Raw genomic sequence first — 27,871 nt, forward strand, 5'->3', positions numbered from 1 at the left:
CCTTGGGCGCAGTATACGCCATATTTTATATATTTTTTTTCACATATTAACACACGGTTGCAAGGTTGGCAGTTTTGTAGAATGCAATAAAGAACAAGAATAGTGCACAGTGAGATATTAAAATAAGAATCGTGACAGTTGCCCTATCCCATTAATCTATCTAATATCTACTTTTCTTCATGTTTCTTTTCGTGCACATAGCCTCCTTGGTTCTTTTGTGTCTTTTCTCTGTGATTTCCCCCTTTCCCCTGCAGCTTTTGTGCACTGCTTTTGAACAGCTATGAATAATCTGCCAAAAAAACATTGGGAAAGCAGCCGTGAATACCATATGCACAGTGCCATTATTGTAGACGGAGACTTTGCCAGCTAAAACCAACTTGTATTCCTGGCATAACTTGACAGCTTTTCCAAACAATATAAAATACTAAGAGGTTCAGCTCGCTCAAATTTCTGGCGCCCTTGTATATAGAAATGATCAGTGAATGTACATAAAATTACAAAGCTCTAAAGCTCAGTCAAATCTAAAAAGTGTACTATTAATATCATTTTCTGTCTCCTCTAAATAAGCTACATGCTAATCTAATGCAAAGCATAGACATATTAAAGTGATGTTTTTTTGAGGTACTTCATCAGAAATCTCAGAATTGCACACCAATTAAAAAAATAAATATTTAAAAAAGTGTGTATAAGGTGGTGTTCATTAACTGGGCACTGTAAGCATCATAACCTTTACAGGCACCCGCAGCATTCACCCTCACTCAACCTATGGCTACTGTGGAAGTTATATGTCCACATTAGCAGGGTCAATGCCCTCCAGATTTGGATAAAGTTGACATTGCCAAAATAGAAGGCTGGTGGATTGTTAAAACAACTTTAAACAGTTGTTCATGTAAAGAGAGTATACTTCCATTCCAGAAACAGCTGGTTCTTTCCTGTTTTGTTACATTGTTTGTTTTTTCTTTCTCTTTATTTGCTGGAGCAGAGTATTTTCCCTTTGCAGAAACAGTTGCATTAAATGGAAGTATGTTTATTTGTGGATTGTTCACCAAGTGTTTCTTTTTCCTTTCCCCGCCATGTTTTGTTATTAATTCTCACGGGAAAGAAAACACTTGAATGCCTCATTTGTATTCATGTATTTGTTCACTTGATGTTTTGTGTATATTTGGGTGAAATAAATCTGCTAATTACAATGATTTTACTTGATTGTGACCATATTTAGAAATGTGTGCACATACTTTAGAAATGTGTACATCATTTAGAGTACAATGATTTTTTTTTTGATTTTTTTTTTACATTATGGTCATGGCACAGTTTTTATTATAAGAGAAAGTAAGTGTCTGAAAGGCAGTACAGTGGTGGTATGGTGAACCAAGGTGAGAGCTAAGAAGTGCCACCACTTATGGGGTCTCCCTCTCTCCTCTGCAGGGGCAAGATTAGGGGTACTCCAGGGACCCGTTAGGGTGATACAAGAGAGGGGGGGGGAGCGTTTGTTTTAGAGTACAATGATTTAAAGGGACTGTCCAGACATCATAACTTATCACCTGCCTCCATGCACAAAGTGTCTTATGACTAGTCCCAGAGTGATTATGCTCTCTTGCAGAGAGTACCGCTGTCTCACCCAAGCACTAGTCGAGACTTCATGAAGGGTGAAAATAAACTGATTTTATTGAGAAAAGGCACATGATTATATACCCAGACCCCCAACATGGTTTCTCCATTCAATACAACCTAAGCCCGCCCAGGCTCCATTGTGTCTGGGAGATAACTGAGTCAGCTCTAGGGTAAACTAATTATCTCCCGGAAATAGAGAGCATAAGGCAAAATAACCCTAAAACATACATCAAATAACAGTGCACCTCCAAATACTATAAATCCCTGGAAAGGTCTCTCTGGAGCGCCCAATCTATCCAAAAAGCACCCAAACTAGTTAAAAGTCCGAGTTCAGCGGGATGCGTCTAGCCTCTGATCCTACGCAGAGTTCCAGAGTCCTGGGTAGTGTTCCCGGTAAACTAAAAACACAGTGCTTATGGTGGGTACATGGAGCTCCCACAAGTTCTTGGTGTCATTCGATGCCTCGCCACCCCCTCTGTTAACCCTCTAAAAAGCACCCTGACTACTGGTCCTGGGTCCGAGAGCACTCTGGTTGAAGTTTTAGCGTACCGTGGCGACTCTGCAATCCACTTTAGAGTTCCAGGAAAGTTCAGGGTTGCAAAAATAACAAACCGTATAATAGACATTCCCTCTAATACCACCAACACACCGGTTCAACTCCAAAATCACTGTATTAAACACAAATAAAACAACAACAAATGTGTGTTGTGGTGTATATAGCATGGGTATATAGTAATCCTCTATTGTTTTTGTAGTGAGGAAACACATTAAGTGTACATGTATAAGCAGTCTTCAGTGTAATATCAATATCAATAATATCAATGTAATATCAATATCAATGATGATATGACAGATGTCATGACAGCAGAAATTATTCTTCAGTAAACTTTACTAACTAATAAAACATAAAAACAAACAGTGTAAAATCATTTACATTGGGTATAAAGAATAGAATACTCAAATCACTCGCAGACAAATAGCCATTAAAGTGGCTGAAGAAGCACTTAAATAGGTTCTGAAGGCCAACTTAAATGACGAGAGTAATGTCCTGGAGGTTCCTCTCTACCCTGTTTCAGGTCTGGATCCTGGCAGAAAGTGTAGTTCCTCCCTGGTGAGGAACATTCCCAAGCCAAAATTTAGGAGCTCAGTGTCTGACTTTGTCAAGGAGAGCTTGTTAGTTCAGGGTTGCTCCCAGCCAGGCACACCGTGGATGGTGAAAGGTGATTCCGGAGCTGCTAGCAAGGGGTGCTGGGCTGGGAGGCATGGGCTTGAGGGTTAGGGTTAGTCCATAGTTATTATAGTCTTGTGAGAGAGGGGTGGGAGTGGGGGAGGCATGTACCCGGCTTAGGTGACCAGAAGGTCTGCCCCAATTACCATGAGTGAAGTAGTGATGGAGCATTAGAGCGGTATTGTCACCCCCCACCCCCCTCCCCAAATAAGTATTTCATAAACATGGAATCTTTATGAAATGCTGATATTAACTGTGTTTGAATTTCAGTGACATTCCAACTCAGTCAAAAGATATACTAAGACAAAGTAGAGGCTATCCAGCTTGATGACTGTAGGGAAATTAAGCTTTTTCTATGCAGGAACCTCCATAGGCTTCAATGTTGTTCTCTTAGGCATACGCAAGTGTCAGGAGATAAAGAGGAGCGTCAGGAAGAGGATGGCTGCACCCGCGAAGGACAGGTTAAGGTAAGTAAATCCCAACTTTCCCTGCCTCCCATGTCCATCAGACCTCAAGTGGCTATGCAAATTATGAAAAGACCCCAGATAGAGACAGAGCCTCTTTAAGGAGCCCAGAATTAATTATCTTGGTACTCTTGAAGTAGAATTAACCATTGCTCCTTGATGCTCATCTCATTCAGCCACCTGATATGAATTTGGAGTGTGGGGATATTTATGGGATAATAATAGTAAACAGTTGAGAATTGCCCACTATTTCAATTATCAGATCCCAAAGATCGTAATCGTGTAAGTGAAATGTATTCCATATAAATAAAATCACAATTTGTTATAAAAATAGACTCAATTTATTGTGACAATCTAAATAATAATAATAAGTAACATGCGTGACAATCATCAATGAATATTTAGTATAACATGGTATGCAATACAATATGGTAATGTAAAAACATCTCCCAATGGTTAAGACAAGATTTATGACTGTCTTTCACAGAGAAACGAAAGTGAAACTTACACACAGACACAGAGCTGCAGCTTAAGGCCATAAAACTTTAGCTGAAAGTTAAAATAACCCTTTCAATGCTGGCTAGACCTCCTAAGTAATTAAGACCTATTCTCATGTGATTTTAAATAAAATAACATTTATACCAGCTCATTAGTCATTTCCTGGAACCATTCAATAAGAGTAATCTACCATGTTCTATAAGCAGAATTTTAACTTGCCTAAACAGATATTTTATCTTATTTTAGAGCAAATCAATACACCTGGATAATCAATACACCTCGATATGCTAACATGTGATATGTCACATAAATACATACTTATTCTAATTCCATCTGCAGCATGGAATGGTTATAAATATATACTTCTTAGTTAACTAAGATTTCTAAATATCGAAATCTGATCGTGATTTATCTAGTCATATATCATGCTATTAGAAAAAAATTAATTAAATTGGATTAATTAATGTAAGCCAGTATATTTACCAATTAAAGAGATATTCTCATCAGATGTTCTTGGGTAGCTAAGTGTCAAGGAATGTTTCTTTCTCGCTCTCTGCTTTTATTTCTTAGCCTGCTTTCGACTGCCTTGCCCCCGACTGCTCACTCTCTTGCTTTCTCTGCATACCTCTCTCTTCCCTTTGTCTTAACTTTTTAAAGGAAAATTCACTAGTTGATAGACCAATAGAAACACTGGAGGTGTGGTTACCTTCCAGATAACAATTTAAGTATTTGGTCTATAGAGGGCAGTCTCGTCCCACTAAACATACCTATCCAGGAAAGAGTTAACTTTTCCTGGTGGCTATTTTGACGTCATTTAGCTTATCTTTATAGTTATTCATAACTTAAGTTTTCTGTCAGTTCAAGAGTTTATTTGGGCTTTCTTCAGACTATGTGTCTGGCAAATTCTGCTATAATTTCTAATATGACAGTTCGTAAACTTAATATCACCTTTCACTACAATGGGACTCTATGCAATATCAAAAGTAAAATTAAATTATTTAATCTTCTCTGTCACAAATGTCTGGGTTTAGAATTGATTATATTCCATTAGCATTTAGCTAACAGTCTGTCCATCCCCCGTTCTCATTTCTTATCACTCGATTTGTATATACTAAGTATTCCTTTAGCTCTGGCAAAGTGGTTAGTTTTACAGAAAGGATAGAAATTTAGTGTCTCTTTGTTAACTTGAAAATAACAAAATGGAGTCTGATCTGTTCAGAGTGACTCTGACAATATACATTTTTAATTTCTATCATAGCACAAAATGTCTGCCGATATAAATACCCTGACAGGAGCTGTGGGGGCCCCAGTATTCCAAAGTTCCTATGTTAAGTTTAAATAAAGCTGCCAGATTCAGTTCAGTTTGGTAGAGACTTAGTTTCTGAGTTAGTATGCAATCCTGCTGAAAACCTGAGTTATTTCAGTAGGGATTAACTTGACACAGGCGTTAATGGCAATATCAAACAGCAATCACAATGGAGTTCCGTCTGCTGAGTTTCCTGACTTCTGCACCGAAAACTCAGGGTTTAGCGAATAAAGCTCTCTCTGCAACAGTAGAAAGGCAGAGAATTGCTTTACTAGAGCCTAAAAATAATTTAAATTGTGTAATAGGCTATGTTCAACGAACTTTAAAACATATGCTTTTCTTTTTTAAATAAGTGACTTAATATCTCAGTGGAATGATCTGTTGAAAAGAGGACATTCAGAGATCATAGTGTAGAGAAACTGTAGAACCAATGAGGTATCTTGATTCAACTTCATGTAATTGAGTGTTTTACACAGTGGAAAACTGTTCTATCAGGTTACATTTAACTTCTTTCTTGAAATAGCATTTTGCCCGAGAATTACAGTAGAAAAAAGACAAAGAACACATATCTCTGTGGATAGCTCTGTGGATACAACGTACAGCTTCCAAGCCATTTAATTTAATAAAGCATTTTATGCATGGTGATAAAAAATGGTTTCATTAGGCCATTAACACCTCAGGGCATTATTAGACAAAGTGTTTTTTGCTAAAACTAATTAAGACCTCAATTTTAATAATTTAAAATGATTTAATAAATTATCTAACTGCAATGGTCACTATTAAACTCTATGGGAATGTTTGAAGATAAATAATTTGGAACGTTTTCCCAACAGTATGAATTGTTTGGAAAGCCAAGTACATAGAGGAATAAATTCAGATTGCAAAATTGAGGTCTCCCTGGAACAAAAATCCTCAACCTGGCTCTAGTCAAAGTGTGGCTATTTTAGCCTCAATTTTGGAAATTGGATTTAATTTGCTAAAATTCAAAGTATAGTGAATAACACTGAGAGTTATCATCAAGTGTCAGAATCTGGAAACCTCCTGCTCAGAACATTTAGAGGCAACTAGTGCTTCTCCTTCACGGATATTGTGGTCAAAAATAATATTTTATGTTTCTACATAGACTCCGTTCTTGATAAGGTTGGAATTGGTCAACGATAAGATAATAAAATATGGACTTATTGGAGTATGTTAAAAGACCACTATAGTTTCAGGAACACGAACATATATTCCTGACCCTATAGTGAAAACCTACCATTTAGGTGGCTTGCCCCCCACCCCCTTGCTCCCCTTAGAATGGGTTAAAACTCACCTTATTTTCAGCTCTCCACGGGTCTGCTGGCGCTGGACCCGCTCCCCTGGTGACATCATCAAAATTGCTGATTATTACCCAATCCAATGCTTTCCCATGTCACCAGGGGGCAGGGCCAGCGGCGGCGGATCCGTGGAGAGCTGAAAATAAGGTGAGTTTTAACCCATTCTAAGGGGACTAAGGGGGGGGGGGGCAAGCCACCTAAAATCGGCAAGTGGGCGGGGCCAAACACTGTTTTGGCCAATCAGCACCTCTTCATAGAGATGCATTGAATCAATGCATCTCTTTGAGGAAAATTCAGCATCCCCATGCAGAGCGTGGGGACGCTGAACGGCAGGGCTGCCTACTGTGCAGCACTGAGCAAGGAAGCACCTCCAGTGGCCATCTGAGGAGTAGCCACTTGGAGGTGTCCCTAGGGGAAATGTAAACACTGCCTTTTCTCTGAAAATGCCGGAAGGGAATGATTATACTCACAAGAACAACTACATAAACCCCTTAAGACCGCAGGGCGTTCTATGCCGTCCTTATTTATATGGCTCTAAACGCCGCAGGGCGGCATAGAACGCCATGCGATCTTTTCTACTTACCCGGTCGCCGGCGATCCCAAGCCGGCGATCACGGTATGGGGACTTACCTGGGAGCCCAGGGATTCCCCCTCCGTCCTCTTCGGCCCCCCTGGGCCATGTGATCGCGAGGTCCTTGCGAGGACCTCGCGATCACATGGACGGCATAGCCGTCCATGTCAATGCCAGCAGAGAGAGTGCCTGTAATGACAGGTACTCCCCCTGCTGCCTGAAAATAAAATAAAGTAAGTTAAATCAGTGTAAAAATAAATAATATATACTTAGATCATATATATATTTACTATATATATGATCTAACAGTGACGTACACATGACCTATGTACACACTTAAAGGACCACTACAGACACCCAGATCACATCAGCTCAATGAAGTGGTCTGGGTGTCAGGTCCCTCTAGTTTTAACCCTGCAGCTGAAAGCATAGCATTTTCAGAGAAACTGCTATGTTTCACTGAGGGTTAATCCAGCCTCTAGTGGCTGTCTCGCTGACAGCCGCTAGAGGAGCTTCCGCGATTCTAAGACACTGAACGTCCATAGGAAAGCATTGAGTAATGCTTTCCTATGGGCAGTTTGAATATGCCGTGCATGCGCATTCGGAGCTGAGCGGCGGAGGGATCCCCAGCGCCAAGGGAGTCTGGCGCTGGAGAAAGGTAAGTGCTGAAGACACACACACACTCTCACGAACAGACGCATACACACTAGCTACCAGACACACACATTTACTGACAGAGACACACTCAGCGACAGACATACATACACACTCACTTACAAAACATACACTCTCACTGACAAACACACACTCACTTACAGACATCAAACAGACTCACTAACACAAACACACTCAGTAACAGACACACACAGTAACACACTCAACTGACACACTAACACACACACTAACACTCACAGTAACACACCCAGTAACACTCACAGTAACACTAACACACACAATAACACTCTCAGTAACACACACTAACACACACAGTAACACTAACACACACACTAACACTCACAGTAACACTAACACACACAGTAACACTAACACACACATTAACACTCACAGTAACACTATCACACACAGTAACACTAACACACAAACTAACACTCACAGTAACACTAACACACACAAACACTCACAGTAACAGTAACACACACACTAACACACACAATAACACGCACAGTAACACTAACACACACACTAACACACACAGTAACACTAACACACACACTAACACTCACAGTAACACTAAAACACACAGTAACACTAACACACACACTAACACTCACAGTAACACTAACACACACACTAACACACACAGTAACACTAACACACACAGTAACACTCCCAGTAACACTAACACACACACTAACACATTTTATTTTTAGAATTTAATCCCCCCAGCCTCCTTACCTTTTGGAGTGCTGAGGGGATTCCCTGGGGTCCAGTGGTGCTGCTGGGCTCCTGGGGGGCCGGTCACCCGGCGGGCGCGCGAGGGAGCACTCTCCCCTGAGTGCTTCCTCTTCAGCTCCCTCGCGCGCCGCGTACTGATACCGGTGCTGGAAGATAACGTCATCTTCCGGCTCCGGTATCAGTACGGTGCGCGAGGGAGCTGAAGAGGAAGCACTCAGGGGAGAGTGCTCCCTCGCGCACCGGCCAGCCTGACTGCTCGCCGGGTGTAAGCAGGGCCAGCCTCGGGGGGGCCGGAGGTGGCCGGCTCCTGGGCCCCCCAGGAGAAGAGGCTGGCCCAGTGCGTACATACCGGGTCGCAGGGGCGGCCGGGCCCCCTGGTGGGCCGGGCCCGGTAGCAGCCGCGACCCCTGCGACCCTGGTATGTACGCCACTGTGATCTAAGTATATATATATATAACGGATCGCCTGGCACCCCGACTGGGTACCTCCGTTAATGGATGCTCCTAGCGCTTCCTGAGGACTCCAAGCACTCTGGCAGACACCACAATCACCGAACCGATGCAGCATATGAATCTTCTCAAGCATAGGAATGCTGTAGACCGTTGAATAGTAACCATACGAATAGGCTTACACTCCTAGCAGTCAACTGGAACAGCATGCAATAAATCCTTCCCCCAATAATGAGACGACACTTCACTTTGAGGGTAAAACAGGAACTCATTTACTCAGGGCTACCTGCCCAGTATTTATGCAGGTCTCCCACCTGGTGGACACTCCCCTAGGGGACCAAATGGAAGACTGTAACAAAGGACAGACATAAACCAATTACAGACACACAGCAGTAAAACATTCCCACAATGCATCTTGATCTCCTCCCTCTATTCTGGAGATAATTAGAGAAGTAATTCAATTATCTCCCAGGACAGAGGCAAAACTCCATTACACACATGGGACACAAAATACAGTGAAACACCTTAAAATACACAAAGTTACCTTTTATACATAAAACACAGACATGTCACACATCCCCAGATAGCTCAGGTCTGAGTGCACATTATTAGGTGAATGGCACTTAGACCACACAAATACAGTTTAATCGCCATGGAGCCAAAATCTTTAATCCCACGAATAGGCTCCATGGCATGGCTATCTGGGTTAACACATATTCTCATATACAAAATACCGAATGCCGGTGTTCGGTTAAACTTGTACGAATAGGAACCAGGCGACGGACGGCTCAGCGGTGTTCGTGCAAATAAGTGTCCGTTTTTAGTTCCATAGAATCCTCGCCGAACACCGCTGGTCTTTCGCACGATTAAAATGGCCGCCGCCTCGTGGTCGGCAACCGATCAAAGACCACCCTGGATTCGTCAATTAAGCTGCGGTTAACCGCAGCTTCATGGAGGTAAATTGAAGGCTCACTCCAACTCCCAGGGGGTCGCGCATTCGTCAGTTTGTTCGGTAGATCAAATCTACCGAACACCCTGGCAGAAACGCACGAATATGCCTTTCTGCAGGGAAAATAAAAGGTTTAACCTGCATGGCCATAGTCACAGGGCAAGAGGCTAACAACCAGGCTTCCCCAGTTCACAGTGGCGAGGTTGGTTTCGCCACAATATATACACTTATACACACATACACATAAATATACATACACTGTCTGTGTATTTTAATATTAATATATACATAATTATATATATACATATATATATATTAATATCAAAATACACGTACAATGATATTGATTAAATATATATATATATATATCATTTTCATTATATATATATTTATATATAAAAAAATAAATAAATATATAAATACGTTAAAAAATAAAATTAAAAAAATAATAAAAAATAAATAGATAAAAAATATATATACATGCGTAATTTCGTTCTAACTGTATTTTAAAATTAATAAATATATATTGATATCAAAATACATGTAGAACGAAATAATATATATATCTATATACATAAGTATATATGTATATATCACTATATATATACCTATATATAAATAAAAATAATAAAAAAAATTATATACATATATATATATATATATATACACATATATATATATATATATATAATAATTCTACGTATATATTTATGTAATCATTTTACATAATTAGGTCATTTTATTAGTTACAATTTGCAGGACCTGCCTGACAACCCAGGCTGAAAGTTCAGGGAATTTTATTTTCTAGCACTATATTTAACCCTGTAACTTCCCAAGACACGATAAAACCTGTACATGGGGGGTACTGTTTTACTCGGAAGACTTCGCTAAACACAAATATTAGTGTGTCAAAACAGGAAAATATATTACAACGCCGATATCGTCAGTGACAGTGAAATTTTTTGCATTTTTCACACACAAATGGCACTTACACTGACAATATAATTGTTGTGATACGTTTTACTGTTTTGAAACACTAATATTTGTGTTCAGTGAAGTCTCCTGAGTATAATAGTACCCCTCATGTACAGGTTTTATAGTGTTTTCAAAAGTTACAGAGTCAAATATAAGGCTTGCGTTTCAGTTTTTACATTAAAATTTGCCAGGTTGCCTTTGAGACCGTATGGTAGCCCAGGAATGAAAATTACCCCCATGATGGCATACCATTTGCAATAGTAGACAACCCAGGGTATTGCAAATAGGGTGTGGCGGAACCCGCCTCGCCACTGGGCATTGGAGAGGCCTGGCTGCCCGCCTCCTACCTGCTGACTATGGCCCCTGGTAAAGTTGTACTTTTGAATGCAATATTTGGGCATATTGTATTTTATTGTGCGGCTACTGGCCCTTTAAGCACAGCGAATGGACTTTTATTGTACTGTGCTGGCCTTTTAAAAACAGTGTATGGACATACTGAAACTTTTTGGACACTTCCTCTTCCCCTCCCCCGGATCCATTGTTCTCCAGCAGGGTGTTGTCCCAGGGACACTGCCAAACCAGTGGGAACTGGTTTGGGCAGGAAAAGCCATGCTTACAAGTGAAAACAAAGGACTTCAACCTAACCGTTAAACCCCATAACCTATTCAAGTGAATTTTGGATATGTTTGTCCCCAAGCAGTGGTGTACATACCGGGGTCGCAGGGGTCGCGGCTGCGACCGGGCCCGGACCACCAGGGGGCCCGGCCACCCTGCGACCCAGGTATGTATGTCACTGGGCCAGCCTCTTCTCCTGGGGGGCCCAGGAGCCGGCCACCTCAGGGCCCCCCGAGGCTGGCCCTGCTGTCACCCGGCTGGCCGGTCCTGCGGGCGCGCGAGGGAGCACTGTCTCCTGGGTGCTTCCTCTTCAGCTCCCTCGCGCACCGCACTGATACTGGAGCCAGAAGATGACGTCATCTTCCGGCTCCGGCATCAGTACGCGGCGCGTGAGGGAGCTAAAGAGAAAGCAACCAGGGGACAGTGCTCCCTCGCGCGCCCGCAGGACCGGCCAGCCGGGTGACAGCAGGGCCAGCAACACCACTGGACCCCAGGGAATCCCCTCAGCTCTCCCACAGGTAAGGAGGCTGGGGGGATTAAAAAAAAATGTGTTAGTGTGTGTGTGAGTGTATGTTAGTGTGTGAGTGTGTGTTAGTGTATGTTAGTGTGTGAGTGTGTGTTAGAGTGTGTGTTAGAGTGTGTGTGAGTGTGTGTGAGTGTGTGTTAGAGTGTGAGTGTGTGTGAGTGTGTGTGAGTGTGTGTGAGTGTATGTTAGTGAGTGTGTGTTAGTGTGTGTTTGTGAGTGTGTGTTAGAGTGTGAGTGTGTGTTAGTGTTTGTGTGTTAGTGTGTGTTTGTGAGTGTGTGTGTGTGTGTGTTTGTGAGTGTGTGTGTGTGTGTGTGTGTGTGAGTGTATGTTACTGAGTATGTTTGTGTGCGTCTGTTAGTGAGTGTGTATGTATGTCTGTCACTGAGTGTGTGTCTGTCAGTAAATGTGTGCGTCTGTTCATGAGAGTGTGTGTGTGTCTTAAGCACTTACCTTTCTCCAGCGCCGGACTCCCTTGGCGCTGGGAATCTCTCCGCCCCGATCCGCCTCTCAGCTCCGAATGCGCCTTCGTGGCAAGAGCCACGTGCGCATTCAAACCGCCCATAGGAAAGCATTACTCAATGCTTTCCTATGGACGTTCAGCGTCTTCTCACTGTGATTTTCAAAGTGAGAATCGCAGAAAATCCTCTAGCGGCTGTCAATGAGACAGCCACTAGAGGCTGGATTAACCCTCAGTGAAACATAGCAGATTCTCTGAAACTGCTATGTTTTCAGCTGCAGGGTTAAAACTAGAGGGACCTGGCACCCAGACCACTTAATTGAGTTGATGTGATCTGGGTGTCTGTAGTGGTCCTTTAAGTGTATGTGTTTATGCATGCACTGGCGTACATACCGCAGTCGCACAGGTCGCAGCCCTGCGACCCGGTGCCCGCCGCCATGTGTTGCGGCCCCAGCCCGCGCAGAGTAAGCGCGCGCGGGGGGGCCCACGGATCAGTTTTCGCACCGGGGCCCCATGGGTTGTGTGTAAGCCACTGTCCCCAAGTTATACTGGTTAAAATAATATAAGTTTTATGTATGTACGATGTTAACTCACAATGTTATATAAATGTATAAAAAGTGTAACTTTTCAGCTTGGAGATAATTGAGTAGATACAGTAATTGACTCAATTATCTCCTAAGCAGAGGGGAGGAATATGCTGGGTGTGTTTCTATTGTCCCATTGCGTCTGATTGGCTGCTGTACTTGCATTGTATGTGTTGTAATGTGTTTATTGGTTGTTCTGCAAAACCCTGTGGGCAGTACTATTTTTTGTGGATTGTGAATAAAAGAGGCTGTATGTGCCAGTACAGGGAGTTCCTGCTTAACCCTCAAAGTGAAGTGTCGTCTCAATATTGGGGGAGGATTTATTGTATGCTGTTCCAGTTTGACTGCTAGGAGGGTAAATCTATTCGTATGGTTTCCTATTCAACTGTCTACAGCATTCATATGCTTGAGAGGATTTTTATGCTTCTTCGGTTCAGTGATTGTGGTGTCTGCCAGAGTGCTTGGAGTCCTCAGGAAACACTAGGAGCATCCTTTAACGGAGGTACCCAGTCGGGGTGCCAGGCGATCTGTTACATAGAGTTCAGTTCAGTTGTTCAGTTATTTTAGTAGCCACTTAGTCACAAACACTGGTCACAATTTGCGTTCAAATTAGTTTTTTGCATTTTCAAATATTAACACTAACTTTGGCCAGTGTTTGTGACCAAGTGGCTACTAAAAAAGATTGGACATACTCCATTTGCAATACCTTGGGTTGTCTTCTTTTGCAAAAGGTATGCCATCATGGGGGTAATTCTTATTCCTGGGCTACCATATGATCTCAAAGGCAACGTAACCAATCTGGCGAACCAATCTGGAAATGTGAAAAAACTGAAATATGTAACACGCTATATTTGACCCTGTAACTTCCCAAAACACCATAAAACCTAGGGGGTACTGTTTTACACGTGAGACATCGCTGAATACAAATATGTGAATTGTATTGCAGTAAAAGCTAACAGTATTTTGACATTCACAGTTAAAATGTCACGTAGAGCTAAAACAAAAAATTATTATTTTCTCCCATTTTTTTTTAAATATTTTTTTCATATTAAATTATGTTCCATACCTAAATATAAGATGTTAAACGAAAGCCCTGTTTCCCCTGAATAAAATTATATATAATAAGTGTGTGTGCATTTAATATGAAAGAGGTGAATTACGGTTGGACAGACATATAGCGCAAATGCCAGGTTTTGTTTACGTTTTGTTTTGATCACAACTTGTACATTTGGCTGCGGTCTTAAGGGGTTAAGCTGTAGTTGTTCTGGTAACTATACAGGGAGTGCAGAATTATTAGGCAAGTTGTATTTTTGAGGAATAATTTTATTATTGAACAACAACCATGTTCTCAATGAACCCAAAAAACTCATTAATATCAAAGCTGAATATTTTTGGAAGTAGTTTTTAGTTTGTTTTTAGTTTTAGCTATTTTAGGGGGATATCTGTGTGTGCAGGTGACTATTACTGTGCATAATTATTAGGCAACTTAACAAAAAACAAATATATACCCATTTCAATTATTTATTTTTACCAGTGAAACCAATATAACATCTCAACATTCACAAATATACATTTCTGACATTCAAAAACAAAACAAAAACAAATCAGTGACCAATATAGCCACCTTTCTTTGCAAGGACACTCAAAAGCCTGCCATCCATGGATTCTGAGAGTGTTTTGATCTGTTCACCATCAACATTGCGTGCAGAAGCAACCACAGCCTCACAGACACTGTTCAGAGAGGTGTACTGTTTTCCCTCCTTGTAAATCTCACATTTGATGATGGACCACAGGTTCTCAATGGGGTTCAGATCAGGTGAACAAGGAGGCCATGTCATTAGATTTTCTTCTTTTATACCCTTTCTTGCCAGCCACGCTGTGGAGTACTTGGACGCGTGTGATGGAGCATTGTCCTGCATGAAAATCATGTTTTTCTTGAAGGATGCAGACTTCTTCCTGTACCACTGCTTGAAGAAGGTGTCTTCCAGAAACTGGCAGTAGGACTGGGAGTTGAGCTTGACTCCATCCTCAACCCGAAAAGGCCCCACAAGCTCATCTTTGATGATACCAGCCCAAACCAGTACTCCACCTCTACCTTGCTGGCGTCTGAGTCGGACTGGAGCTCTCTGCCCTTTACCAATCCAGCCACGGGCCCATCCATCTGGCCCATCAAGACTCACTCTCATTTCATCAGTCCATAAAACCTTAGAAAAATCAGTCTTGAGATATTTCTTGGCCCAGTCTTGACGTTTCAGCTTGTGTGTCTTGTTCAGTGGTGGTCGTCTTTCAGCCTTTCTTACCTTGGCCATGTCTCTGAGTATTGCACACCTTGTGCTTTTGGGCACTCCAGTGATGTTGCAGCTCTGAAATATGGCCAAACTGGTGGCAAGTGGCATCTTGGCAGCTGCACGCTTGACTTTTCTCAGTTCATGGGCAGTTATTTTGCACCTTGGTTTTTCCACACGCTTCTTGTGACCCTGTTGACTATTTTGAATGAAATGCTTGATTGTTCGATGATCACGCTTCAGAAGCTTTGCAATTTTAAGAGTGCTGCATCCCCCTGCAAGATATCTCACTATTTTTGACTTTTCTGAGCCTGTCAAGTCCTTCTTTTGACCCATTTTGCCAAAGGAAAGGAAGTTGCCTAATAATTATCCACACCTGATATAGGGTGTTGATGTCATTAGACCACACCCCTTCTCATTACAGAGATGCACATCACCTAATATGCTTAATTGGTAGTAGGCTTTCGAGCCTATACAGCTTGGAGTAAGACAACATGCATAAAGAGGATGATGTGGTCAAAATACTCATTTGCCTAATAATTCTGCACTCCCTGTAGTGTTCCTTTAATTTGTTAAAAAAAATATTATTGAAGGAGTACAGGAAGCTGTGAGAAACTGATAGATCAAATTGGGAAAGCTTCACATCTTTATTGGAGATTTTAATTACCAAGACATAAATTGGGATAGAGGGACTAGTAATTCAGCAAGGGGGAATCAGGGTTTTAAAACTGTTTAATGACACCATGTCACAACTAGTACAAGCAGTAAGGATTGGGATGCAAAGCTATCAAGTTGCTTGACATTAGTGGGTCCTAGGTGACTCATGCTTACCAGTGTATGTACCAATCTTACTTTTTTTATGTAACAATGAATGTGTCATGTTTTTATATCTATAAAATGCCTCAATAAAAACAATACATGGAGACAACTGGTACAGGCACCAACTAGAAAATATGCATGTCTGGATATGGTTAGAACAAACAATGTTGATATTCTGACACATTCAAGTAGGGGGCACTTGGGAAATGATGATCACAATATGGTGTCTTTTGAAATAAACAAAAAATAAAAAATAAACTCAACAAAAATGCACATTTGGTATACTAAAACAAATGTAAAAAGGCTAATTTCAATAAAATAAGATCAGCTTTACAACATATTGAGTAGCAGAAACGTTTTAGTGAAAAACAATTTTGAGGATAAATGGAATATCTTCAAACAAATATTAGAAAGGTACAAAATAAAAATATTAAAATCAATGTGGCTTAGTGGGAAACTAAACCAACAGATTTAAAAAATGGTTTAAGCACTTAAAGCGGCACTGTCATGCCGAACGTACCTTTCTTTAATCAGTTCCTCTTCTCTTCCTCTGTCAGGATCTGTTTTGCATTTCTTCCTGTCTGCTCTAGTTTACTTTAAAACATAAGACAAAGTAGGGAATTCTTTGTCTTATGGAGGTTTCCTACGCTTGATCAGCTTTGACCAGCGGAGGAGCAAAGTGTGCTTCATTTCTGGTGGTCAGAGCAGTTTTCCCACAATTCTCACCTTTCCTCTGTGTTCCCGCGAAGCCTCCTTTCACTTTTCCCGAGCATCCTGTCACTTAGACAGAGAGTCGGTGAAACTATCGAATTTTGCCCTAACAGAATGAGAACAGTTTCCCTATGTTAGGATGCAATTCGGGACTTTGTTCCGATCGGAATTACTAGAATGAATTATGATACTAGAATGAATTATTAGAATGAATGAAACTCCGATCCTATTCGTGCTGTGGCTGCATCTTGCAGTCGCTTAATAGATAGCACCCTAAATCTCATAGGGAGCTATCTACCAAAAGATTACTTAGTATTAGTAAATACTGCCCCTACTCGCTATGCCGCAGGTAGGGGCATGTCTACTAAACAGTGAGCAGCCAGAGACTGCTCACTGTTATAAAAACACAAAACCCTAGTATCCCCCCTCCTGAGCCCCCACCCGTGCTGCACGAGTGGAGGCTATTAAACTAAAGTGGAGACTTATTGCCCCCTACACATAAGCGGCGGGTGGGGGCCCTAAATAGCAATAATGGGGGGAACCTATTGTCCTCTCCCCCTGGCCTCCACCTCTGAGCAGCGGGTGGGGGGGGGGGGGGGGGGCTATTATCCTCCCCCTGGCCCTCATCCCTGAGAGACAGATGGGGGCCATAAATAACAATAAGGGATTGTCCTCCCCCCCGCCCCCACCCCTGAGTAGCGGGTGGGGGCCCTAATTAACAATAGGGAGGGGGGCATATTGCCCCCCCCTCCTGGCCCACACCCCTTAGTGGTGGGTGGGGGCCCTAAATGTGTTATTAAAAACCTGCAGAAAAATAATGACTGGATGACTCAAGACAAGGTGCTGCAACAACTAAAGAAAAAAAGCTCCAGGGCTTGACGGTATTCACCCACGAGTACTTAAGGAGCTACGAGTGGAAACACGTAAACCTCTTTTTTTTCAAAAGGACACTATAATCACCAAAACAACATTAACTTAATGAAGTAGGTTTTGTGTATAGATTATACCACTGAAGTCGCACTGCTCAACTGACTGCCATTTAGGCATTAAATCACATTTGTTTCTGTTTATGCAGCCCTAACGACACCTCCCCTGGCTGTGACTGGCACAATCTGCATGAAAAAAAATGGTTTAATTTCCATCAGATGTTACTTATTTTTGAAAGTTTGTATCTCCTGCTCTGTAAAATGAACTTTAATTACATACAGGAGGCTCTTGCAGGGTCTAGCAAGCTTTTGATAGAGCAGGAGCAATTGTCAAAGACCCTCATTTGTATTATAATTGTATTATTAATAGAAGAATACAATTAACTTTGATACATATTTTGGAAAAATAAAAGTATTTCAGGTTACAAAACATCTTGATCACAGGGTGATCTAAAAATGTAATTAACTTATTAAAACCTCAAAATTTTAAGCCTTTCAAAAAATATAAAATATATAATTAAATGTGTAAATGCACAGAAATATGTCTGACTGAAAAACATTCAAAAGCCACCAAAATCAGATATCCTATCTTGAAAACAATGTTACAGCATTCTTCCTCCACATCGGAACTGAACAGATATCAGTATTCTTCTTAAGTACTTGTTTTATGTTATTAACATCCACTCTTACTACTAAATATAATTGTGATAATCTACAAAATGATTTAGAATAATGTATCCCAAGTGTTACTATGTATGGAAAGGCTATAGTGTGCTCTGGTTATTGGCAGTTTTTAAATGACTACCCCATTTCAATGTTAAGATCCTGGTTAGTGTTGTCGACTTTTCGGACCGGTTTGTTTAACATTTACACTAATCCTTCACAGGTTCTCTGTTCATCTGCCACAGTAGAGGTTTTCTTACAAACCTTTATGGAAACCAGAAATCGATAACACTTGCCAAGATTATAAATTTGCAACTGTGTCCCATGATCACTTAAAGGCTGATATGCCACTTCTTCTGGTGGCTTGCCTCCCTTCCAAGCAAACCTGATGGGTAGTATCAGTGACACAGGTCGTGTCACTAGCCTGTCCACCCTGCCACAATTCCTTTTTGGAAAATATGATTTCTTGACATTTGGTTCACTGATAAGGTTCCTTTTATAGTGGACTGGCAGCCCCAAAACTGCTATTTTAGTGACCGACAGTGAAGGTGAATCTTGCTGGTAGCCAGTGGGAACACCTGCTAATGAGGATATCACATCTATAATGTGCTGTCTAGTGAGCTTATCATTATTTCACCTGAGTCCAGTGGTACAAGGTCTTCCTTTCATCTTATAGGGTTCCGTCTCCTTTTGTATAGTCTCTTTTAATTTCACATAATTATTCCATACACAGTTTCAGGATTCCGGACCTGGAACTAGCAGGAGCACAATCTGAGAAAGAGGGCTACAGATGGGTCTGTCTATTTATTTATTTTATTTTATTCTTGATACACTACAGGGGTAGGCAACCTATGGCACGTGTGCCATGCACGGCACTTGAGGTGTCTTTGCACGGCACTCAAGGCTGTTGAGCCAAACAGGCTCTGGCCTATCAGGAGTCCCAGTGAAACTTCAGATATCTGCTAATACGAAAAGGTGGTGAAGGACAATCCTCAATGTATGCATTGCAGCATGTAAAGGAACTGATCTGAGATCACTTCCACCCAGCACTTGTGAATGGGAATCCACACTGGAGTAGAGCAGCCCGCAGCTGCTGTTGCAGCTCCTGTCCTTGACCTGTATCTGGCCAGCCTGGTCCTCACTGGACTCTAGGGAAGCCACCAACACTGCTAGTGTTCTAGGGAAGCCACCTGGAGAATAAGCCTCCCCCTCACACAAATACCTACAGCCCACACACAAACATACACACAATCCCCACAAACTCAACACCACTTACAATCCACACACATACACACAACCCCGCATGCAGCACACACTACCAAACACACACACACAATGTGACATATCCATCAACACTGACAATTCCACAAGCAGCCCCCATACACAGCCCACATTCATAAGCATCATACAAGATACCACAAACTACTCATGAACATAGACAATATAATAGCTCATATACGCACAAATTCAAGGATACAAAGCAACTGCAGTATAAATAATACAAGCAGAATACGGCAACATACACATCTCAATTTAAAGAGAATAGGACCAGCACGCTACGGGGCATCACAATCTTATTTCGGCACAGTGCTGCTAAAAGGTTGCCTACCCTGTGCGTGGAAGATATGATTCTTTTTTTTCCACTGTGGTCCCAAGTTCAACTGCTGTTAACATGAAATCCTATATTATTATAGCAGCAACAATTGGCTGTTAAATTAGCAAAATATTTATGTGGATATACTTTTTTTTGGTCCAAAAAAGTCTTTATACTATTTCATGAGATGAAGGGATGTCTTAGAGAGACTACTACTAACAAAGTATTGTTAACAGGTTTAGCTGGGATGGTGTTAGATCAGAAGTAACCATGTTAGCAGGAGGGAGCCTTATTTTCCCCTCCTTTTTAGGTTGGTTTGGATGCATCATTGACAACCATGTCAACAGGATACTGGCTGTGTTTTTCTTTTCTTCTTTCAGGAATAGTGCCGATACCCCAGTAAATAGTGCTGATAGGTGACAGTGTGCTTTTAACTGTTTCATAACTAGGTTGTCTTTCTCTTTAGTGTCTCAAATTGCAACTGACAAAATATACACAGAAAATATCTACAGCTATGTAACATTTTAAAGAAAATCCCTTACTAGGGTAAGTACTTCTTTAGTAGTTATATAGCAAGGGGGTGTAGAGTGCTTAGAAAAGATGAGGGGTAATTTAAAGTTGGTAAAGGATTCTTTTTGTGAGTACCCATCAGCTTTCCTTATCCAGGCTGGCCACATTGTGCTGCTCAGAATGGGTTCACTGAACCTGGAAATCTGAATTGACTTGTGTTGGAGGCCCCCATCCCTCTGGCTGCTCTGGGTTTCCATGGAAGAAAGCTACTTCTTTTCACCCGTTTCTAGGGCAACCTCTGGGAGCCGAGCATCTGAAAACAATTTGGCAGAGGTGAGGATGGGTCTGTGAATCGGTGGGAAAGATCATGAAGGAAATAAAGGCATTCTCCTTCCTCTCCTCCCTTGGCAGACTTTTAAAGAACACTTTAAGGGGACCGCTTTGAAGCTTGGTGTGTGCTAGATTTGCAGAACGTAATTGTACAGTGAAGAACACATGCACTCCATACTGATCAAATCACATTTTAGATTATTGTTCTGTTCCAATTTAAACTCTACATTGCAAGCAGAAAAGTGAATGTTTAACTAATTACATGTGGAATATCCAAAACGATAAAATACTAATAATCATTTGAAGTGTAGTTGTAAAGATAAAACAACTTAGCTATCATATTCAAACCTCATGTGCTGGTATTCACATGGAATATTGTATAGAATACAAATCCTTCCTTTTCATCCTTAATCCTCAGGGTTTATATGTTTTTGAATTTGTGCTATTAAAAAAAATTGGGTAGGGGGTTACTGCTTAAAGATGCATATCTGAACAATAGTACTGCTGTAAAGATTTACATTTATACACAAGGGGAAAGTGCATACAAATATTGTGGTGGCTCACAAACAGTTGCTAGCAACCCAACCATTGGGCAGATAGTTTGGATTTTTAAAATACTGGGCCTGGATTAAACGAATCGGATCCATTTTGATCCAGATTTGATCAGGCAGAAATCCTGTCAATATTTTGGTTCATTCAAAGCCTTATTTGTAATATTCGGACATTTTAAAAAATAGTGTCAACAATTTCCAGATGTTGCTGTCCAAATGCCTGAACAGATGGGAATTATTGTGGGGATGCTGCTTGTAGGATTGTGCGTCAGTGAATGGGACTGTTTGCAGTGTAGTGGGTGTATAAGTAGATGGCTGTTAGTGGAGTAGTTTGTTTATGTTTGTGAGGGCATAGGGGGTGAATGCATGTGGGGTTAAGCATGTGGGGGTATAGGGCAGTGAAACATGTGGGAGTATGGGAAGGGGAAGCATGTGGAGGTGTAGGGGGGTGTTATGAGAGGGTGAAGCATGTGGGGGTGTAGGGTCGTGAAACGGGTAAATGGAAGCTGTAAAATGTTAAGGTACGGGGGGGATGTAGAATGTGGGGGGTATGGGGTAATGTGGCATGTGTGGGGGGTTCTAATTCTAATATTAATTAGAAAAATACCTTCTACATGTGTTTAACTCTTTGTGAGCTGGCGAGCAGTGCAGCGGGGTTCATAAGATCTGAATAATTTGTTCTTGTTTAAGTAGACTTATTTAATTCTTTGTTTGGTTTCCAATGTACCCTTCAAAATCCATGCGGAGGGGAATTCTGGCAGCACATTCTGCCCTTTCGCTATGACAGGTTGACATTGAGAAGCTTTTTTTCTGCCCTGTGTGTTCTGCCAGAGTCATTAGCACGCAGAGATGGTGTGTGCCAATTGGCAGACTTTGTGAATGGGCTTCATTCATCCGTTGCTGGCCATTATACTCTCGGCCTCTCGGGAGCCTTGGTTCTTCTGTTCTACCAGGCTGTGCCCATATCACTGTGTTGCCTGAGAACCTTCCTAAGTGAAACCATTCCTTTGTGCAATTGCACCCTATTTGAGACCTCTATCTAAGCATTGATAAATGCTGATATATGTGTACTGATTAGATAATGTTTGTTTAGTGTATCACAGATGCCCCTAAACTGGAAGTGGAAACCACATTGGTTTCATGATGGTCGTACCTTCTGTAAGAGTGTTTATCAAAATTAATCCATTCTGAAATTTGAAACCAAAATTCACATTTGCATAATCAATTCCACCTTTTGTGGTTTTAGCTCATTTGAGTGTCAGTGTAGTTGTAGGTTTATCAAAGATAAAAGTAATAGGACTTAATTTGCATTCAGAACTCATATTGAAATAAAGTATACAATACATTTTTTTTAGTTTGTTGGTATTTATTGTAAGCGCGCATTAGCCACCTACTTTCTACCTTGTCCCAACTGTACCCTGTCTGTGACATAAATTGCATTATTTAGGTCTGCGTTTTATCCCTAGTGGTGCATAGCGTGCCATTTAGATTGATTCTATTTGTACTGTGTTTTGAGGTCACCACAAGCTGCGTTTTGCTGCATTAATGGGTATACAATTAGAAAGTTGCAATTTGCGGCAATATTGTAAAATGTGATAACATAGCAGAAGTCCCAGCTAGCTAATTGAATATGTGAATAAAGATGAGAGGGATATATATATATATATATATATATATATATATATATATAGTTTTTATTCTTTTCTCAATTTTATCTGTTTTTGCCTGGTGACAAATAACATGAACGACCCTGTGTAAAGTTTTTTATTTTTTTTATTTTACATTACTTTGTATTGGCATACTAATGACTGTCTCATTTCCATAGGGATGTCACATCACGGAGGATATTCCCATAATGCACTACTCTATGGTCTAAGAAACTGTGGCATCCGCCACATTGACACAGCCAAGAGATATGGCAATGAAGCGTTTGTTGGAAAAGCTATTGCTGAAAGTGGTGTGAATAGAGAGGAGCTCTGGATTACCACCAAACTATGGCCAGGAGACTATGGGTATCAAAATACAATACAAGCATGTCTAGGCTCATGTGAAAGGCTTGGACTAGAATATTTAGGTAAGTGATGACAATCTCCTAAAAAAGTTTTAATCAGCTTGTCTTAAATTGCCGCAGATGGTAGGGGGCTGTTAGGCACCCTCCTTTTCATACTTCTTCCTCATTGAAAGTGTTTAGTTATTTATATATTCCCAGATTTATCAAAGCAGTCCTGATTTGGGTCATTGTTCATCAGAGAAAATCACAAAATATGCATTCCTATGCAAGGTAATGATGGGCATTAGTTGGTTTGCAAGGCCACCTAATGCTGAACACATGCACATCAGGCTGCCATGTCTCTTTTAAAGAATAGCTATTCCTAACTTTACTAGTGTTGCACATAGTGTCACCGGATCACCACCACCCTCTCCAATCCTTATTTAGTGTCAAAAATGGATTTAATATTAAATTGGTACAGGAGACCTAATTGGGGCCTTCTTGTTTCTATTAAAGAACAGTGTGAAAATTAAATTTAGTGTCTCTTTTAGGTTTGCAGCATTTCGGTTTGTTCAATGTTGCTCTTCTTGGGATGTACAAATGTTCTTGATAGAGGTCAGCACCTAGCTTGTTAAAACTCTTTTTAGTTGGGTTTCTTAAGTGGGTCACATAGAGTAAGTGCTTGCAATTGTAACACACTTTTACTCTACACCTGGCTCCTAACTGTGACAGTCCAAATCCTTTAACGATTAAATGGAGAACCTACAAGCTAATAAAAATGCCACTTCTAAAAAGGAATCCTACAAATAGTTTTTAGTAATTATTATGTATGTCTGTGGATTCTAACAACCCTGATATTATGTAGTTATATGTCAACCTTTCATCTTCTTTCTGGTGGGGAGGCAGGCACACTTGTATGCATTGAGAGCTCGCTGTCCCATAGAATTAGTGGTAGAATATGCTTCGCTTTTAGAGACACCGATGAGTATTTTATTAGAAAGCTAAATCATGTGCTGAAGATTTAAAGGAACACTCCAAGCACCATAACCCGCTTTAGTGGTATAATGCCCACCTTCCCCCATTGTAAGTAATGAAAATATGTTTGAACAGTTTGACACCTTTCCTGGGGACGGCTGGATGCACATCCACCACCTGCAATTGGGCGCCGCAATCAGAGCTCCCTGATAGTCATTGTTATAAGGCCCGTTCCTTTGCACCTGCCAGTCAGCTAAGAGAAAGCATACAAAGTGGAGGGGAAAACAAACAGTGTTTCTATTTATCTTCATTTAAAATGTTTTCTTTTGCTTTGCCTTGTCTGAACTGGATTATGATGTAATTTGATAAATCTTTAATACAAATTTAAAAAAAAAAAAAAGAATATCTCATGAAAAATAGGTTCATAGAAGCTACATGTGATCTTCGATGTTATATTCAACAGTGTAAATTCCACAGAAGTGCGTTTCCCTTTTACAAATTTGAAGCTCCAGTCTGCTATTGGGCTGGTTGTAGTAGGGTTTCATGCTTCAAAGTCAGAATATTTTCAGTCGGCCTCTGAGTGCTGCGGTCTTGTCATAAAAAGACGCCTGTAATTATTGTGTCATGTTCTGTGCCGATATGCTTTGTAGTGGAGATGGGTACTTGGACAAATAAAGTGAACCAAAGCATCCCATACTAACGTAAACAAAGGCATTTTTGGCTTGTGAAATGTCATCACAACAGGATCTCCACCCTCGCTTGGTATTTACAATAAAAAGACCTTCTGCAATCGTGGCATTGGAGTTGGCAAAGTCACAAAAATATATATATATTTTTTTTTTTTGTAAATCTTTCTTTTATTATGGCATATACGTCATGGGGTACATAAGAGAAAGAGGGAGGCATTGTGGGGTGACATGAGGTAATAGTATCAAGATGGTGTGCAATGCACCTCAAAGAAAGATTGCCATGGGTTTTTTTTTTTTGTGAAACATTCAAATAAACAGAGTGGTACAAGCTTGGATAAAAAGCAAAAGTAATCAAAATCAGAGTGTGCAAATAGCCTTAGTGCGCCACAATAGCGTCTTCAGGGTATACTGGTATACATTTGCATTAATTGTCATGGCATTAGCTAGCTATGCATAATTTTATATTATGAAGGCTGATAACAAATTAAATTCTCGCTTATATAAGTAACGTGAGGAAAACGATGCGTAGTAAAATAAACATTTAACACTTTACATGCTAAGTTTTTATGTCTATATATTGAACAGGGTAGATGTAGGCATGTGGAGAAAAATATCATGGACATGTTGCTTATGTTCTGCTGTTAGGGTCAGACTATGTGAGCAATTGACAGCCACTGTAGCTAAACTTACATGCAAATTAGTACTGTTAACTTAAATAAGAAAAAAAAAAAAAATGTTCCATATCTGTGTTACTTACATCTATGGTTAGTCGATTGGTAACAGATAGTGTTAGCTAGTGGCGTACGTTACAGGTTGATAAAATACACTTTAACTTCGAAATATACATGCTTGTGAGACGTGTGGTTGCTGGACATAGGCTAAGACATTTTACAGTATATAACTTCGCTAAAACTTGCTTATGTTGTTAGACATATTTTTAACAGTTAAAACGAACGAGTGTATCAAGTCATTTATAAAGGGTTGGGTGGTGTACTGGGTATTTAATGTTGTGCTGCACGGCTAGTGTCCACAGCGGTGGGTCCGCAGACCGTCATCCGATGCCACTGTTGTGCTTCAATAGGTAGTCTTTTGCATTTGCCAACCCAATGTCCCCTATCACCCTGTCGCTGGTCCATGTCGGGCGTCGGTCCTTGATCGGGGCCATTTCTATCAGGTATGATGTGGAGACTTTTGGGCATCCCCGCTGGTTAGGTCTGTGCTGGCAGTTGTCTGTACCGACATTGCAAACTGGGGACATCTCTTTCACAGCGTGAGCCGGAGTGCGGACTCCACCGCTGTGGGCCTTGTGCTTGCCGGTCATCCGTGATCTCACTGATGTGGGTCGCACGCCTGAGTGCTGTTTCGTCTGCGTGGAGCTACGTCGTTTCGGAGGCGGGAGTCCCCTTCTGCCCCGGGGTTGCATGAGGGCTGGTGCTGGTAGGCCACGAGCCTGGGGACCATTGTGGGCCAGGTTCAACCCGTTCGGGGTGGTGCGAGGAATCTTGGCAGGTCGCTTGGGGTTTCGCTTGGCTGTTCCCCGCGTATGTGGCCGGCACCTCAGGGGCTTGCCCCTTATTGCTCTCAGCCCGGGAGGGCTTGAAACGTGGGAATCGGGCGCTTGGGTTGTGGTGGTGCCCTGAAGCGGACCCTCACTCACCCGACTGCCATCAGCTCCGGAGGTAGCAGAGGAAATTCGTCGTGGGACTTTGGTCCATAAGCGTGCCTCTAGCTTGGCCCAGAAACGTTCAAAAGCAAGCGTTATGGAGTCACTTGCTTGTTCCCAGGTGCGCATTGCATCCGGTTGTTCTCGTAGCTTATCAGATATTGATGGCTGATGGTGAACCGCCATCTTGGGTGTTCCCGTCACCGCATGTCTCTTAGAGGTATTAGTGCCTGTCGCTTGGTGTTGGGTTCGGGACACTCCGTCCGGCGGGGACCGGGATAACCCACACCGGTCCACTGGGGGGGGGGTGCACGATTTGCTCTCGCTTGTCGTGTTCCGCATCAGGCGGGAAGGCGGCCGTCCTTCCCCCGTGCGTCCGCTAGGCCTCAGTCTATTGCCGCGGTTCCCGGTCGGGATTGGTGCCGAGTCTGGTATCGGTGCGTTCCAGAGTGCCTCCTCTGGCCGATAGGCTGACCTGTGGAGGCGTCCCAGTGTTTTTACTCGGGTTATCCGTCGAGTTTGGGCCATCACGGTAGGAGCTCTGGTAATGTGCGTCTAGTCAGGTTTCCCGCTTGGCTCCGCCCCCCACAAAAATATATTTTAAACAGTGCTAGCTTTTGGAATTAAGTGAAGTGTATGTATCTTGACCAACCACCATCTGTCCTATATGATTCGCAATATATAGTAGAAGGAATAGATACTTTGTGACTGTCCATTTGCAATTTGTTGAATAATTGTGCATCTGCTTAGTAATCTTATTTTATTATGTAGTTGCTTTGGCCATTGTATAGCTTTATCATACGAGTGTAGCACTCCAAAGTGCTTTGAGAAATTATCTTTATGATATACTGAGAAGTTACAAAGATGTTGCTGAAATGCAACACTCATGATTCTCTGTCTATTTCTTGCAATTAAAGAATTCTGGAAGTTGTAGGCTATTAACTTCTGGGGGGAGGGTTGGAGGGCAGAGTTGAGAGGCACTAGATCAGGCGTCCCCAAATTCCGGCCCTCCAGATGTTGCTGAACTACAACTCCCATGATTCTATGAATGAAATAGATAGACTGAGAATCATGGGTGTTGTAGTTCAGCAACATCTGGAGGGGCCGGAGTGTGGGGAAGCCTGCACTAGATGCTCGAGAGGCAGTAGGGGCTTTGACTGGAAAAGATTCAGTTATCAAATCATTTTAAATTGCCACAT

At 41.6% G+C, this 27,871-nt stretch overlaps 1 protein-coding gene across 1 annotated transcript in view; it reads left to right on the forward strand.

Annotated features, from left to right (window-relative positions):
* LOC134568680 (glyoxal reductase-like) overlaps positions 1–27,871 on the forward strand; it is a 144,679-nt gene that overhangs the window by 26,359 nt on the left and 90,449 nt on the right. The window contains exon 3 of the mRNA XM_063427335.1: positions 23,181–23,429. Within this exon, the coding sequence (XP_063283405.1) occupies positions 23,181–23,429 (249 nt within the window). The remainder of the gene's footprint in view (positions 1–23,180; positions 23,430–27,871) is intronic.

The sequence above is a fragment of the Pelobates fuscus genome, chromosome 7 (genome assembly GCF_036172605.1).
Source record: "Pelobates fuscus isolate aPelFus1 chromosome 7, aPelFus1.pri, whole genome shotgun sequence".
NCBI classification, from domain to species: Eukaryota; Metazoa; Chordata; class Amphibia; order Anura; family Pelobatidae; genus Pelobates; species Pelobates fuscus.